The sequence below is a fragment of the Octopus bimaculoides genome, chromosome 10 (genome assembly GCF_046866305.1).
Source record: "Octopus bimaculoides isolate indiv1 chromosome 10, ASM4686630v1, whole genome shotgun sequence".
NCBI lineage: Eukaryota > Metazoa > Mollusca > Cephalopoda > Octopoda > Octopodidae > Octopus > Octopus bimaculoides.
Genome location: NC_142937.1, coordinates 68,737,596 through 68,756,114, shown reverse-complemented (window position 1 = coordinate 68,756,114; position 18,519 = coordinate 68,737,596). Strand labels below are relative to the sequence as shown.

At 34.0% G+C, this 18,519-nt stretch overlaps 1 protein-coding gene across 1 annotated transcript in view; it reads left to right on the top strand.

The window, feature by feature from the left end:
- Window positions 1-18,519, top strand: part of LOC106883993 (protein lev-9) — a 693,982-nt gene that overhangs the window by 244,319 nt on the left and 431,144 nt on the right. The window contains exon 6 of the mRNA XM_089358252.1: window positions 14,455-14,478. Coding sequence (XP_089214378.1) covers window positions 14,455-14,478 — 24 coding nt within the window. The remainder of the gene's footprint in view (window positions 1-14,454; window positions 14,479-18,519) is intronic.

Sequence of the window (18,519 nt, the reverse complement as noted above, 5' to 3'; positions counted from 1 at the left end):
TACTACTAAATGAGGGAGTATATGAGAGTACGAGGTGGATTTACACCTGGTGTTGAGAAGTTAACGTATGATAAAGGGGCAAGCAGAGGTGTATTGCAATAGAGGAAATAAAATGGCCACCACACATTATGTAAGAGTTGCTAGGGGTAACTGGAAAGGATATAAAGTGATGGGGTACCAGAGCAAATTTGAAGCTACAAGAAAATCAGCACAGGGCAGAAGACACAAAAATAACGAAGATAGTGGTAGTTTCATGAGAGTGAGTGGGGAGGGTAATGGATGGTTTAGAGATGGGGGCAGAGATAAACTTGAGTGATGACCAACTTGAGCAGTTGATGGGAAATATCAATATGGAAAGGTAGTGGAAGGTGAGATGGATGTGGATCATGTATATACAGGTTCAAGTTCCAGTACTAGGGTAAAGATCCCTTTGATCATGAATGACCATAGGATTGCACCTAGACAGTTCCCCTTCGAGGGGCAAATCTGGGCAAGGTTGTTTATGGAAGACCAGCAATCGTCTAAGAATACCAGCCTCTCCTCTCTATGCCACCAATGTTATCCAAAGAAAAGGCAAAGGCCAATACAGCTTGGCATCAGTGATGTCGCAACTCATTTCTAGAGCTGAGTGAATTGGAGCAGCATGAAGTACAGTGTCTTGCTCAAGAACACAACACACAGCATAGTCCGGGAATCAAATTCACTATCACATGAATGTGAGCCTGACCCTCTAACCACTGAGCCATGCACCTTCACTATATCTGTATTAAATTTGCTAGTCTTTCTTTTACTTTTCTTTTACTTGTTTCAGTCATTTGATTGCAGCCATGCTGGGGCACTACATTTCAAGGCTTCTAGATGAAGAAATTGACCCCCGGGACTTATATATTTAAACCTGATAGATATTTTATCAGTCTCTTTCGCCAGACTGCTGAGTTATGGAGATATAAACACACCAACATGGGTTGTTAAGCAGTCATAAGGGACGAGGGTTAGGATTTTTGGCTCCTGATTTTAAAGTCACAGGTTCACATCATAGCCTGAGTGGGGTATTGTATCTTTAAGCTAGGCTATTCATTTCATGTTATTCATCACACCAACCAACTATTACATTCCTCATGTTTTGCTGGTTCAAGTGGGTTTTGCTGATTGAAGGCTGGAAGAGCAAAATGGGTTTTGCTGGTTGAAGGCTAGAAGAGCAAAGCAGATGTATCTGTCTATTTGGGACTGCATAGGCAAATGTAACAATTAGTGAAAGCTTAGTACATGTAACCAAACCATACTAACTTCTGCACCATTGCTATACAGTACATTGCACTGAATCTTGTCAATAGAGTGAAAAATCCATTGCTGGTGATGGAAGCTGAAATCAATTGAAAATATTCAATTCAAATTTTGGCACAAGGCCAATAGGTTTGGGTGAGAGGGCAAATCAATTACATCTACCCAGTGTTCAACTGGTACTTACATTATTGACCCCCAAAAGAATGGAAGGCAAAGTCGACCTCAGCAGAATTTGAACTCAGACTGTAAAGACAGAGGAAATGCCACTAAACATTGTGCCCAATGAGCTAACAATTCTGTCAGCCCACCACCTTATAAATCAAGTGAAAATATATGCAACACTGTTATAGAGGTTCTCATTATATATTATTCAAACTGCATATATCAAATACAGAATAACAAAAGAATCTAAGGTGTCACTGTATGGTCTAGAAGAAAATTACTTTCACGATAATATAAATTAAAGTAACTTTAAACTAGACAAATACATCTAACAACTGATATTTTCTACGTATCTTTAAGGTATATATGATTTTCTATTTAGATTATTTACTGTAGAAAATAGATTAATGAAACCAATTGAAATGAAGTTAAATAATCTTAATAAAACATAATAACAATAGATATATACATATATAACTCTGTGTGTTTGTATATACTTCTGTATGTCTGTATATGTGTCATCATCATCAGTTAACGTCTGCTTTCCATGATGGCATGGGTTGGCCAGTTTGACAGATGACTAGCGAGCCAGATGGCTGCACCAGGCTCCAATCTGATCTGTCAGAGTTTCTATAGCTGGATGCCCTTCCTAATGCCAACCACTCTCAGAGTGTAGTGGGTGCTATTACGTGCCACCGGCATGAGGGCCAGACAAGGCGGTACTGGCAATGGCCACGCTCAAATGGTGTTTTTTATGTGCCATCTGCACAGGAGCCAGTCCAGTGACACTGGCAATGACCTCACTCAAATGTTGTTTTTCACGTGCCACCAGCACAAGTGCCAGTAAGGTGATGCTGGTAACAATCACACTCAAATGGTGCTTTTTACATGCCACCAGCACAGGAGCCAGTTAGCGGCCCTTGCAATGATCATGCTCGGATGGTGCTCTTAAAGTTCCACTAGCATGGATACCAGTCAGGCGGTGCTGTCATCAGCTTCGTCAGCGAATTTGATTTATATATTTGTATATATATGTATTATGCACAGTTATATATTAATACACCACCACCAGACACACACCTAAACTCATCTTTAACATAGAAAATTACTGAAGCTTTTCTTTATGAGATTAAGATTGTTGATTCAGCCATAAGAGAATTTGAAAAACATCTGACCATCATATTTTTCACCTAAGGTCAACTATTCAAATGGGACCAGCAGGAGGGCACTTTCACTATTTTTCATCTATTCCTCCTACCCTACTCAATAAGGCCCTTATCCTTGCATGCAAATTCATAAAAATCCCTTACAGCTACACATAGTCTTATCAATTTTCAAGGTGAATTACGGTCCCACACTGCTCAGGGCAACAAATTTGTTATCACTATGGTCTCATCTGACTCTACCTAAGTTGCATACCTCATAGGCTTATACCTCCTATATGAACTTCATAAGTTCTTTCCATATATTGTGTGAGGTCTGTATCTTTTTCCAAAATTTTCACCTAATTATCTCTTTTGTTCAAAACGTTTTGTACCTACCACAAAGCCTAATGAGAACTTACATTATATCCATATATCCTCTGATCCTCTATATTCATTTGGGATTGTTAGATATAACATTCTTAACATATCTATTTGAGTCTTTCTGCAAATGAAATCATCTTCATATTATAACCAATCCCTTAAAAGTAGCGGTTATGATGAAGCTATAACACCAAATGTAAATCGATCTTGTGCTCTAATAATCTGCATACTAGTAGTAGCAATCCCTTAGATACATGTACTAAATCCCACAATTCATGGAATAATCATGCCATCCATATACATAACAACTACTATTATCCTTGATCAAGTAATAGCAAAGATGATGAGCTCACTGTGATCCCCTGTTCTTCAAGACTCCCTTTAGCACACCAAACTCTATGATCACCTGCACAATAACAAACAACAGCAAACCCAGGAAATAGCAGATGTGTCAGTACAACCTACCCTACGCTAACAACATTAAAACTTCTATTCCAAAGCCTTCTATAGCACATTACATAAAATCACCCACCCCTGTCATAGATTCCACACCTTATATACCACAACCCTCAAATTAGAAGCAATACTAGAAGCATGCAACAGACATAAGCTAAGAAAGCTAAATACTTTACCTCCACCTGTTAGACAATGTAAGGAACCTAAAATCCAAATCTTTAAATACAACGCTTTGAGCTGCTTTAATACAGAGGCTTTGACTGAATTATCCATCAGGTTGCTGGAAGTGATACCAGCCACAGCCAACCTGAATAATACTCTAATGCCAACAACCTAAATAAAAAGCCTAAATTCCTTATATTCACTTTCTATCAATGTAAAGACAGAATCTCCACACAAGAAAGAATCAACAAAGAGTATCTTTTTATAGAGAAATTCCAAACGCTTCTTAACATACAAACTCCTCGGTGACCATATTCCCTTCTCTCGCCTACCCATTGAAATACATATAAATTTACTTCTTGTTTCTCTAAGAACAGACATAAACTTCCTGTTGACAAAGAGTCCAGAACTCCAACTAAAGAGTATAAAACCCACAGAATTGTCTTCCCTTACACACACTTCCTGTTTTGACACCACACTTCCTGTTTAACACAAAAGCTCTCAGCTTTTTTTGAACACAACAATTATCTACATGGATTACCATTGAACTTTAAAAACTCAAAGACAATATAATGTATTGGTATTTTTATTTTTTTATATATTTTTTATATTTTTGTAAAAAACATTATTTTCATCCTCCCTTGACTTGAAAATTTGCCATGCAATGAAAGCCAGTTAGAAATCCTTTTTTATCCTCCTTATACACATCTATATTAAAATATGCTTTCAGTTTAGCATTCTGCCTTATTATTATTATTTTTTATTTTCCTATATATATATATATATATATATATATATTGTAAGATTCAAATAAGATGACAATTTATTTTCGAACACAGAAATGCTATTAGAACAGCAGAAATATTGGGTAAATTGCCCTTACAAAGTGGAAAAATTTGTCAACAAACAGCCATAATTGTACATTTAGCTTTATAGCATCTAAAATTGTAGATTAATTTGTCAGTGGGCAGTTTAGCTTAATGGTAAGGGCACTTAATCAGAGTCTTCAAGGGATGTGCATTCAAGTCTCATGGTTGTTTGTTGACGAATTTTTCAGCTTTGTAAGTGTAATTTACCCAATATTTCTGCTGTTCTAACAGCATTTCTGTGTTCAGAAAAAAAATTATCATCTTATTAGTATCTTAGAGTACACATTTCGTTGCTTATAAAAAAAACAAATATTAGTTTGTTTATTGTTTATATTTATATACACGTAGTCATATAAATCAGTGTACCAGCTTAAACTCTATGGTTTCCATTAACACACTTGTATGAGCGGTACATTGCAATTTGTTTATAATACACCTTAACTAAAGTACAATATATACATCTACATGATTAATATAAAGTATAGTTACCTTGACAAAGAAATTTTTTGACATGATATAACAACTCAATTCATCAATAAAAACACAGCTGAAACAGCTGTAGTGAGTGAACCAGTGCTGTCAGAAAAACGTGCTCAGTGACATAATAGAAATTAATGATATATTTTATTTGGAACCAAAATACTACATGTGTATGTGTGCATGTGTGTATATATATTCAAACAGTTATCTGGAGCTGCTGGAAACTGTGGTCAAGCCCTGGCTAGAGTGGTCACTGCTGCCATCTTTGTGGCAGCAGGATTTGGTTCCTTGCCATGCCTCTAAAAAGAGACAGTAGTGGTTGTTGGAGAATTTGTACTGCTTCACCAGCCCCGATTTCTAGTTCCTTTGATTCTAAATCTCATGGATTACTATGTATGGGGTGCAGTTTTGGGAGACAGCAAATACTCTGCTTGCCACTCCAAGGCTGAGCTGGTGGCCAAGGAGATATTCAAAGTTCTTCCCATGACACAGTGAGAAATACATGTACCATGTTCCAGAGCTGTTTTGAGGCTATGTTGGAAGCTGAGGTGGCTACTTTGAGTAAACTTTCATTTCTCAGATAGCATAACGTAATCGACATTTTATTTTAAAAAATACTTTTATTTTTGCATGGCATATTGTGTTTTCTTTTATGTTTATGCAAACTGTTCAATTTAGCCCAAATATACTGTGTGTATGTAAATGAGTTCCATATAGTTTCTTATTTCTTTATTGCCCACAAGGGGCTAAACATAGAGGGGACACACAAGGACAGACAAAGGGATTAAGTCGATTATATCGACCCCAGTGTGTAACTGGTACTTAGTTTATCGACCCCAAAAGGATGAAAGGCAGAGTTGACCTTGGCGGAATTTGAACTCAGAATGTAGCAGCAGACGAAATACCACTAAGCATTTCGCTCAGCATGCTAACGTTTCTGCCAGCTCACTGCCTTAGTTTCTAGCTATCATATAGTTTCTAACCATCAGTCCCAGTCACCTAGCATCAGTTATCCCTAAGCTAGAGTAATAGACAACAAGACCACGGCATTGCATAGAACCCCAAACCCACAAAGCTGCAAAACAAACTGCTTTACAGCATAGCCACGCTTTTATACCATTGAATTTATATCAACATGGCTCCATCAGCAAAAGTTAGCAGCAGGAAAACTGCAGACCATCCCAACCCAGCCACCTTGCCCAAAGAAGAAGCCATGCACAGCTAGGTGTCTTCAAAGCCAATGTCTCGTAGATTGTAGTTCTTTGCTACTTAATTTCACACTGACTGACTTCTGCTTACTACTTGGAGATTAGACCCTCCTTATAAGCTCATGCATTAATCTAGAATCCTTCTAAACAGTTGCATGACTTTGTAACTTCTAGAACTTCATTCTTAACCAATCAGCTCTAGATAATCTTCCTTCCCACAATACGTTACCTGACCATATGAGACATGTCATTTATCATTTAACATATTTCTGGAATTTTCTCTGGCACTCTATCATGAAGCAATATTGCTGATTGATTACACAGAAAACTAAACAACTTCACAAATTTACCATTAAAAAAATCATAGTTAACACAAACATAACTTATTCTCTCCTTCATAACAATACATATAGACACACATTCACAGATATATATTTGAACTTCTAGAAAACAATGATACTGTTACATTCCGGACATTTAAAAACAAATTGCCTTGCTTCAGTGAAATTTACCATATTCTGTTGTTTGTCATAATATCCTGTATGTTGTTACATCCTCTCCCTGTATGGTATATTGTTCTTCCTAACTCTCTTCTATGTAACAGCTTTCATTAATACCTCACCTTCTTCCTTTCATTCATTTCAATGTTGTATGTTGATTAACTGGTCTTTAATTGTTTATAACTTGACGAACATTACTAAATTATCTTCTGATTGAATACATATGGTGGCATTTTGTTTTTGTTTGTTTTCCTTTTGTTCTTTCTAATGTCAGATTTCAATTTTTTCCTCCTTTTATGAAATAACTTTTTCTATTTTATTTATTTTTAATTTTTTATTATTTAATGATAAATGCTAGGAGGAAGCCATGCACTGTAACTAAAATGCTTTAGTTTGTTGCATTATTTTAGTTTTATATATTTTTCAAGGGTTAAATATTTTTCTCCAGCCTTTTAAATATGTCCAACCAATGAAATCAACTTGAATTACTTAACAAATATTCGACCAATGAAGATAAAACTATTATTTAATTGACTAGGAGGAGGAAAAAATTATGAAAACAATAGCAAACAAACAAAGGAAAAGTCAAGAAAAATATACATCATTCGCCAAAAAAGATCAATAATTATATGCTACTGAATTAAAAAATAAAACAGAAAATAGTGTTTGCTTGAGTTATTTTCTAACAATAAATGGATACCATAAATCATCTTAAAAATGTCATCGTTATCTATTAATTTACTTGTGAAAGGTTCACACTAAAATATTCAATAATATATAATGGTTTACTTTTTGCATTACTATTGTTTTTCCTTCAATACATTGTTATTACTAAGTATAATTTTAATTATGTGTGTGTACATATATGTATATGTATATTTATCTGTCTATCTATGTGTCTATTTATCTATCTGTCTGTCTCTTTATCTCTCTATCTCTCTATCTATCTATCTATCTATCTATCTATCTATCTATCTATCTATCTATATATATATATATATATATATATATATATATATATATATATATATATATATATATATAATTATCTATCTGTCTCTTGATATATATGTGTGTAATTTCAGGTGTAGTAGTGTGGTTGTGAAGTTAGCTTCCCATTCATGTGGTCTCAAATTCAGTCCTGTGATCACATGACAGGGAAGCAATCTTCACTCCTTGGCACCTTAGGCAAGTATTTTCTACTATAACCTTATACCAATCAAAGCCTTGTGAATGAATTTGGTAGATAAAAATTGAAAGAAGCCAGCCTATCATGTGTGTGTGTGTGTGTGTGCATGTATTCTTGACTTCACACCATGGTAATTGTAAACAAACATCACCCTAATAGAAATAATGTTTGTTTCTAATCTTCCATGAAAAACATGTATAGACAAGGGGAAATATTACTTTGAAATATTACTTTGCTTGAGAACAGGAAAGGCATCCACCCTTCCTGTAGGAAAATCTTCAAAAGCCTATCTTACACATGCAACCAGGAAAAAGAGTTGATGTTATATAATGATATATATATATATATATATATATGTCTGTATGTATTTATGTATGTATAAGTGTACTATTTATAGGAAAGTTCCAGGGGAATAATTACAAGGTAGCTAAATGTTGCTTAAGTGTCTCAGGAAACAATGATCACACTTGTGTGTGATTTGATTCCGGGAAAGTAAGTTGTATTTAGGAGAGAATAGGAAAAATTGAATAAGGAGACAAATGCTCATGATGTTATTAAATCATTTATATCTTCATATCTTCTACATATGTTTCAATGGATGCATTCAAAATACATCCAGCAGGATGAATTATGGTCAACTGTGCATCAATCTCATCAGGAAGGATATAAACAACACTCATCAAATAGATATTATTACAGATATAGGAAGCCCTAGAAAATGTAACATATTTATATGCATATGCATGCAGATCTACACCTGCATATATGCAACTTGCATACATAAAAATATATATAAATATATATATATACATACATATATATATATATATATATATATATATATATATATATAAAAATGAATATATATATTTATATTTTTACCAACACGAACATATATATATATATATATATATATATATATATATATATATATATATATTGTCATAAATCATAGATCCAAAAGAGAAGCACACTTTAAGTTATAGAGCAGTAGATTATTTAGATGAAGATAGTTATGGCTAGTTTATAGTGTTGCCCTTAAAACACTTAGCTTTACAACATCTCATCACACCCTAATGCCAGTGGCCTATAACCTCTCTAGACCACCAGTCATTTTAGGGTCTGATGAGACACTGTAAAGCTAAGCACTTTATGGACATGAAATCCTGGGTAACCCTTTGAATAATTATCTTTAACTAATTATCTAATCATCATAATTATCTTTATCTAAATACATACATATATATATATATATATATATATATATATATATATTTATTTATTTATTCATATTTATTTATGTATGTATGTATGTATATGACTGATGTCATGCCTTAGATTTGTTGCAGAGAGATAATTAGGATTATAGTATTTATTGCATTTGGTAAAAGGTTTCATAGAATAGAAACTGAAATTGATTCGCAGAGTTTTCTCTAAATTGCTTCACACATGCACAAATAACACAGTCAGTTATATACATATATGCACACACAAATACACTCAGTCAACAATAATGATTATTTCTAATTTAGGCACAAGGTCAGCTATTTGGATAGGGATGTGGGGTTAGTCAGTTACATCAGCCCCAGTATTTGACTGGTTCCTTATTTTATCAACCTGAAAATTAGCCTCACTAGCCTCTGAACTCAGAGCATAAAGAGCTGAGAAAAGTACTGTAATGCCTTTTATTTGATTCATTTATTATTCTGCCAATCCACTGCCCTTATTTTAATAATTCCTAATATAAGCACAAGGCTAGGAATTTTAGGGACAGAATGGGGCCATAAGTTAGTCAATACTGTTGACCCAGTATTTGACTGGTATTTTATTTCATCAATCCCAGAGGGATGAATGACAAAGTTGACCTCCATATGATTTTAACTCAGAACATAGACAACAAGAAGCAGTATAAAACATCAATAAACAAACCTTATCATGTTGTAAGTTTACTCAGCCAAGATGTATAGAAAGCAAAATTGATGCCTGACTCAATAGTTTCCATAGCAATTCATCAGCCCTAACTAACACAAATAATGCTAAAACATCTTTTATGATTTCAAGTATATATTGTTATTATGTTTAAGTATGTATATAAAGTTATAAATGACAGAGAAATAGTATGATAAAAATATATTTAACAGTAAGAAAATTTAAATATGGCAAATTGTTTCATAACTTAAGGCATGTAATGATAATTTATATTATATTTAATAATAAATAAATTACTTACATGTCTGCATTAATGCAAAAGGCAAAAGATCTTTGAAAATAATGGTGTAAATAAGCTATATCCTCAGGTGAAAGAAAATCTTTGTTAAATACTAGTCTGGACATGATATTTGTTTATATATTTATATACACACACATACACACAAACATGCACAACATATACTTGTATATTTATGTACATGTATACATATATATTAATAGGCTTATAAGTACAGGTATAGCTTTGTGGTTAAGATGTTTGCTTCCTAAGCACATGGTTTTTGAGTTCAGTCTTACTATGTGGCACCTTGGGCAAAAGTTGTCTACTATGGCCCTAAGCCAGCCAAATCCTTGTGAGTAGATTTGATGCAGAGAAACTAAAAGAGCACATCCCATCCTGTCCCATCTCATCACATCACCTTGTATCGCATCATATTACATCACATTGCATCACAGCACAGCACAACAGTAGCAGCAGCAACATCTTCAACATCTGTTTAATGCACATTTTTCTATAGATTCATGTGTGTGCTTGTGTTTGTGCCTCCTCATCTGGACATCATCACACAAGCGGAGTCTTTTGTATCCAACCTTCCATGAAAATATGTTCAGTTATAAGAAAATAATACCTTACCTGGAAACAGGATGAGCATCTGGTTGTAGAAAATCTGCCACAAGAAATACTGTATGACTCATTATTGAACAGGGGCCTATTTATTAGGCAACAACAATATTAATTATAATGATATGATAATAATAATCCTCTCTTCTCTGGGCACAAGACCGGAGATTTGGCGGGTGAGGGAGCTATTTGATTACATTAACTCAAACATTCAACCTAATACGTGTTTCATTGACTCTGAAGGGTGAAAAGTCAAGTTGACGTTCGTGAAATTTGAACTCAGAAACTTAACTAGCTGTAAGAAATGCTGCTACGCATTTTGTCCGATACATTAACAATTCTACCAGCTCACTGCCCTAATAATTACAACAACAGCAATAACAACAACAACAACAACAACAACAACAACAATAATAATAATGATGACAACAATTATGATAATAGCAATAATAACAATGATGATGATGATGATGACAATGGTTGTGGTAGTGATGACTTTGTTAAATTTGATTATATTCTATCACATCCATCATTAATTGTTTTTTTTTCTGATTGGGTTTTGGGTTGTAAATTTTTTTAGTTGTGTTTTTCAATCTTTTGTTTTTGTCTTTGACTGATTGCTTCATTGAGTTGAAATTTAATTAAAGATAGCGGGTCACACATCAAACCATTTCATGCACGCATACACACACACGTACACACACACACACACACACACACTCCTACTCCTATACCATGTGTTTGTGAGTGTGTATGAGAGAAGGGAGGGAGAGTGAGAGAAAGAAAGAGAGTGTAACTTCAAGATTAAAATAGAATTTCTTTACTTCTCACATAATTTAATAATATATATATATATATATATATATATATATATATATATATATATATATATATATATATATATATATATATATGTGTGTGTGTGTGTGTGTGTGTGTGTGTGTGTGTGTACAAGAAAGAGAGATGACAAAGGAATAAATGGTTATCTAATGTGCTTCACTAGCTTACAGCTGTTTCTGCTATAAGATGCAGTGGACTCTTTGTTGAGTGCCTGAATAACACCTTATGGCTTCATTGGAGCCTCGAATATGAAGTGCAAACATATGTATATTGAGTTCTACAATAGGTTATTAGTCTTGCAATGCCTAAGTGAAATATACGTATATACATGTATGTAGATACTTACATGTATTCATATATATATATATACACACAAAAAAAAAATTACATATATATATGTATGTATGTATGTATATATATATATATATATATATATATATTATGTATGTATTATATATCACACACACACACACAGATATATAAAGATATATATGACAGGCTTCGTTTAGCTTCCATCTACCAAATCCACTCACATTCAGTTGTCTTGAGGGTATAGTAGAAGACATTTACCCAATATGCCATACAGTGGGACTGAGTCTTAAACCATGTTGTTGGGAAGTATGCTCCTTACCATGCAGCGACATGATCCATAATAGATGTTTAAGTATGTATCAATCTATTTACATATGTATGTATATATGTATGTGTGTGAATATTCCCTTCCATATCAACTAACTCTGATGAGCATAAGGTTATATAATCGGATTGTTGCCTAACACTCCATTGTATTCCTTGCGCGAAACTGATTGGTAAGATCAACCATGATGGATATATAATACTGTACATTTTGGATAATATATATTTATATATACATATATATATCTGTATATATCTATATATATATATATATATATATATATACATATATATATATATATATATATATAAATAAACACACACACAATGTTTGCATGCATGTGTGAAATAGCAATGCAGGTGACTGGAACAATAAAGTGCAAAATGAAGTGCACCTATTATATTATTTAGTTTTGGTCCGTTTCATTTTCAGCTCAGATTGTACCAAGAAATAACCTTCCATTGTAATAACTATAGTATCTACTGGAAAAATAAACAGTAGCAATATACTGTGGATGATTAACTTGAATCCATCACTAACCTCATAAAGCTAGCATTATTAATATCAGTGTTAATGTACTTTTATTTATCAACATTATCATCATCATCGTCATCATTTAATATCTGCCTTCTGTACTGGCTTGGATTGTGCAATTTGACAGAATCCTCAGAACTGGAAGACTTACTTCATACATTAAAGGCCCTTGCAAGCACCTCATCATTGTATTTTATCTCTTCATCATTCCACCCCAATTACTCACTACCCATTTATCTAAAATGTGAGCAGACATGTGGCCTCTCTACAGCAAGAAACCTGTTCTGCTTTGACCCCCTTCTCTCATATTTTAACCTATTATCTTATAGCATAAATCTGCCTCTCTCCTGGTTCATAGTTGTGCAAACTGCATGGTGTCCACATTAGTGCTGGTGGCATGAAAAAAATGCAAAGTACCTGCCTTAAAGTGGTTGGTATGAGGAAGGGCATCCAGTTGTAGGAAACATGCCAAAACAGACACTGGTGCATGATGCATTCCTTGGACCTTATTATTATTATTGAGTGAGAGAGCAGTGACACTGGGGTAAAATATACAAAGCTCATTATACCCATCATGACTACCCGTCTGATAAGGGTACACCAGGCACATGCATCACAACAATGTGAGCACAACATGGTGACCTCATATCAAGATAAACAGCACATGACCTCGCAGGTGGGGCCCAGTTAGAATTTTCTTCAGGTCGAGTAGCCCATCCCACTCAAAAGGTCCCTGAATAAGGTTTGTTTGAGGATGTTGAGCAAAACACCCATGTTTCCAAAGGTGAATTATTCAAACCCCAAAGAACTCCTCTCAACACATGGCTATGATGCTCTCCCACTATTTCTGCTCATAATCAGAGATGCACATATCATCAGCCACCAAGGGACATGCTCAACTGGTTAAGGTCAAACAAATGACAAGCAAATCTGTGGTATTAAGCAGAATATTTGCCGTAGCCCATCTTTTTTTTACCAAGACAAAACAATATACATGATAACACTTCCAATCAATTAAGATCAGAAGCCATGAGAGCCACTGTCGGGTTATTATTATTGTTATTATTATTATTCATTAGTCTTATTTTTATCATGTGCTTTCACTGCCCAAGTGCAGCTCTGTGTGCCTTGGGTATGTGCTGTGGTTTGTTGTGATGCTCTTATTGTTACTGTATAGAAAGTGTTTTATGTATAATGCATATGGTACCTAGTAGTGCTATTTTCTGTATGTTGTTATTATTATTATTATTATTGGTATTATTATTCCAGAACTACTTTGTGAGGATGCATAGCCTAGTGTTTAAGGTGTTGCATTTATGATCACAAGATCATGGTTTCAATTCTCAAACCAGGTGGTGCATTGTGTTCTTGAGCACAAATACTTTTTCTCGCATTGCTCTGCTATCACTTCAACACCTGATGTGTGGTACACTGTGCATATGTTCAGGCAACATCGATCTGATCGAGGGAGTGAGCTAATGTATGGAGCATACATTTGATCACTATTAACAAATCATTTGTGCAGGTCATTCAGCAAAAGCTGAACACTCATACGTCAATGCGAGAGTTCATCATTATTCCAGAACTACTATAAATCTTATTCAGTGTCATCAAACATTGTTATATCATTGTTCTCTTATCAATCATAATACATGTGTTTTGATGTGTTTTTAAGATTTGTAATATTATAATATTTATGTTTTATAGTAACAAATGAAATTTCATATATTTTACAGTATTACAGAATTTATTTTCCCTTTTTGTTTTCTAATTTCAGTTAAAAACAGAAAAAACGAATCATGTAAGTCAAAAATCTTTTATTTATTTATTTATATATTTTTTATGTTTGTATAAGATTTGGTCAAAAGCAACTGATTCTATATATAAAAAAAAAATCAAAAGAGTTGTTATTGGTTTCATTAAGTATATTGCCTCTTTTTTAAAAAATAATTTTTTCCCCAAATAATGTTTTAAACTTTTGTGAAAAAAATGTTTTGATGGTAATCAAAGTGAATTTACTTGTTGTGAACATTCAAACCTGTAACATGTTTACAAAATTACGAATAATGTAATTTTCTTGAATTACATACATACATACATACCTATGGACAATTGAAGAGGAGTTTGCCCATCCAGTACCCAAGATACACTTTCAGCTTCATACTTAATATTTTTGGAGTAACAGGATATGTACCAACCTAGAAGGAGGAAAGGATGGCTGAACTTGGGTTCTTGGGGAAGGATGCAACTCCTTAATTCACACAATACCTGGTACAATAAAATTCTGCAAGACATTCTTAACATTGAATAAACAAAACAAGATGCTTTCCTTCACAACCTCACTACCAAGTGGGTAGTCAGCCAAAATTAAATCTAAATTAAAAAGAGAAAGAAGCACGCAATCATGTGTGCATACATACATACATACATACACACACACATGTACATACATACATACATACATACATACATACATACGTACATACATACATACATACATACATACAGGTTGATGGGAAAAGGAAAGAAGATAATTATGGACAACTGTTTTGAAACTTTCAGTTTCTACAAGGTGTATTCAAAAAAGATCTGGCTTAATTTTTTACTACCAAAACTAATGTAACATGGGAAAATCCTTTGGGTGGGAGGTACTGCCATCCTTCCACCCTGTGCCTTTGTGAAAATTTTTGTGCCAATAGGCCATGTCAGTTCCCAGCTGTTATGCCTAGAGTACGAATTTGTAACGTATGCTTGTGAGATTTTTCATTTTCATGAAACATGTCTAGTAGAGATATTGCATCAAGTTCTGCTAAAAGGTCGGTTATACTCAATCTCAGACCATTCATAACATTCAACAGGTTTTTGGCAATGATGCCATGGGCAAAACTTACAGCAAGGAATGGTACAACCACTTCAAACATAGCTGCATCTCAGTGGAGAGTGAGACACAGTCAAGCAGGCCATTCTCAAGCCAAAATGAGGAGCCAATTGAGAAGGCTCAGCAAATTGTCATGGAAAACTGTTGTGTAACAATCTAGAAAATTGCCTACAAATTGCAAATAATCGCAGGATCAGTTCATCCTATTTTAGTAGAGAATTTGTAGTTGCAGAGAATGTTGGCATAGGACATGCTAGACTGTGCAAACCACAACTCAGACTTCACTGGTGATGTGACATAGGTTCAATGCATTCAATCATCTTGTACAAAAATGAACATCCACCAAGCGTGCATTACACATCAGTACTCTAGCCATAATAGCCAGGAACTGATACAATCTGCTGGTATGAAAATTTTCATACATGTGCAAGAAGGGTGACAATGTGACATTGTTTTTTGTTATCTACATTCCAATGCTGGAGCTTTGTATCTTTATCAGAAACCACCTTCTTCCTTACAATAATACGAGAAATAATTGAAAATAGAAGTGAAAACACAAGCATGCATGCACAAACACACACACACACACACACACACACATTTGTGATTATAGCTGACATTAAAGGATACTGTGGGTAAGATTCTTCATCAGGAGAAACAAATTTACTTGAAGCAATAAAAACCATTTGGCCATGAGACACATAAAACAAAACAAAAATTTGATCATAACAAATTATGTTGAACATTTCTCCATAAAAATTGTGTCTAAATGTCTATATTGAATGTTATTTTAGCTATCATACTTCATATGAAATATGAGAAAGTACAGTTTTATGAATGCTTAGAATGGGAATCCATTTCTTCAATAAGTATATATATGTCTTACAAGTTCTACTGGTCAGTCATCTTGATTTAAATAAATAAAATTCTTTCTTCATGCACTACACCTACCTTTCTCCCTTACACTCTTGCAACCTACACAATCACTCATATCTTTCTCTATCTGTCTTTCTCTCTCTCTCTCTCTCTCCTGCTCTGTCTAATGTTTTGTCTGACTCCCCCCCTCTCTCTCTCTCTCCATTGCCCTGTCTATTTTATCGTCTTTACTATACTTCTGCTGTCTACCCCAATCATCAGTGGTCATCTCTTCCTCCACCTCTTATCCACCATTCACTACATCCACCCCATGGCAAAAGTGAGGTGAAATCTACTCTTTAAAAGAGACAAATATGCTGAAGTAGTGACATTAATCACTAATATGTCTATTTAAAAAATAAATCAAGAAAATTCTTATTGCTTTCATCTCTATATAAAATTCTCTGCCTCTCTGTCTATCTGTTGCTTATGCATTATCAAACAGCTCCACCAAATCAAATCAAATCAAATTTCATAAGGTAATAGTATTAGACCCCACAAGTGTCAACATGTAAATTTTATTTTTATTTGGATTAAAATAATGTAACATTTTGTAGAAAATAATCATTTTGTAGTCAACTATAGCAAAGAACATTTTATACCACCACCACGATGTGGTGGCATCACATTTTGTATATGAGTGTATATGTATCTGTGAGTGTGTTTGTGTTTGTGTGTTCATTACATACAATATAGTAAAGGACATTTTATACCATGATGACGATAACACATTTTGCATATGAATGTGCATGTGTCTGTCAGTGAGTGTGTTTGTGAGTTCATTACATATGACATAGTAAAGGATATTTTATGCCACAACGACACGTTTTGTATATGTGTCTGTGAGTGTGTGTGTGTGTGTGTGTGTGTGTGTGTGTTTGCATGTTCATTATGTATCACGTAGTAAAGGACATTTTATACCACCACCACCACCATGACACATTTTATAAATGAGTGTTTATGTGTTTGCACATTCATTACATAAATGTATGTTTATGTCTCCGTCTTAGTATATGTATGTGTGTGTATGTGAGAGTGTATGTGTGTGTCAGTGTATGTGAGAGTCAGTGTATGTGTGATTATCAAAAACACTGATGTAAACTGGCTATTTAAAAGAGCTATACTGGCTCCAACTAATGAAATGGTTAGAAATGACTTTTCTATCAATTCATACAACAGTCGATCAAGATCAGGCTGTTCAATACCCTGCTGAATTTCTGAACACACATAAATCCATTGAGATGCCACCGCATAACTTAACATTAAAGCTGGATGCTCCCATTATGTTGCTTAGGAATCTTGACCCTCCTTGCCTGTGTTGTAGAACTCAATTGTTACTTCCATGAAGCCCCATGTCCTACAGGCAACAATTATGACAAGTAGTCACAAAGAAGAAAATGTCTTTATTCTAAAATTTCCTCTTATACCCACAGATGTTCCATTTGAATTTAAGAGGCTTCAGTTTCTAGTCACAAAATGAGTTTTGGATTTTCAATTAACAAATCTCAGGGTCAATCCGTCAAGGTAGTTGAACTTCATCTCTGTACTACATGCTTCTCTCACAGCCAACTCTATGCTGGTTGCTCACAAGCTAGAAGTAGCAACAATTTATTCATTTGGACACCAACAAAAAATTACACAATGAATATCATTTACCTTGAGATGCTTCAAGTTTGACAGATTTTCATTTCTAAATTCTATCATATTAATGTGAATATTTTTTAAATAAAATATAGATATTTTAAAATAATTATGAGGCAAAAAAGATCTTCATATTTGTTGTTTACTAATCTGAATAAGAACAGCAGTAACCCAAGCAATACCGGGTAATTCAGTTAGGTGTATTGCTAGTTTCTAAAAAAGATTTTTTTCCCCACAAAATAATATTTTAAATCTTTAAGAAAAAATGTTTTGATTGTAACCAAAGCGAATTTACTTGATGTGAACATTCAAACGGGTGCATGGTTATAGAATTCAGAATAATGACATTTTGGATGGATTAGATATGCACATTGGCACATACATATATAAACCAACATTCTATCAGTT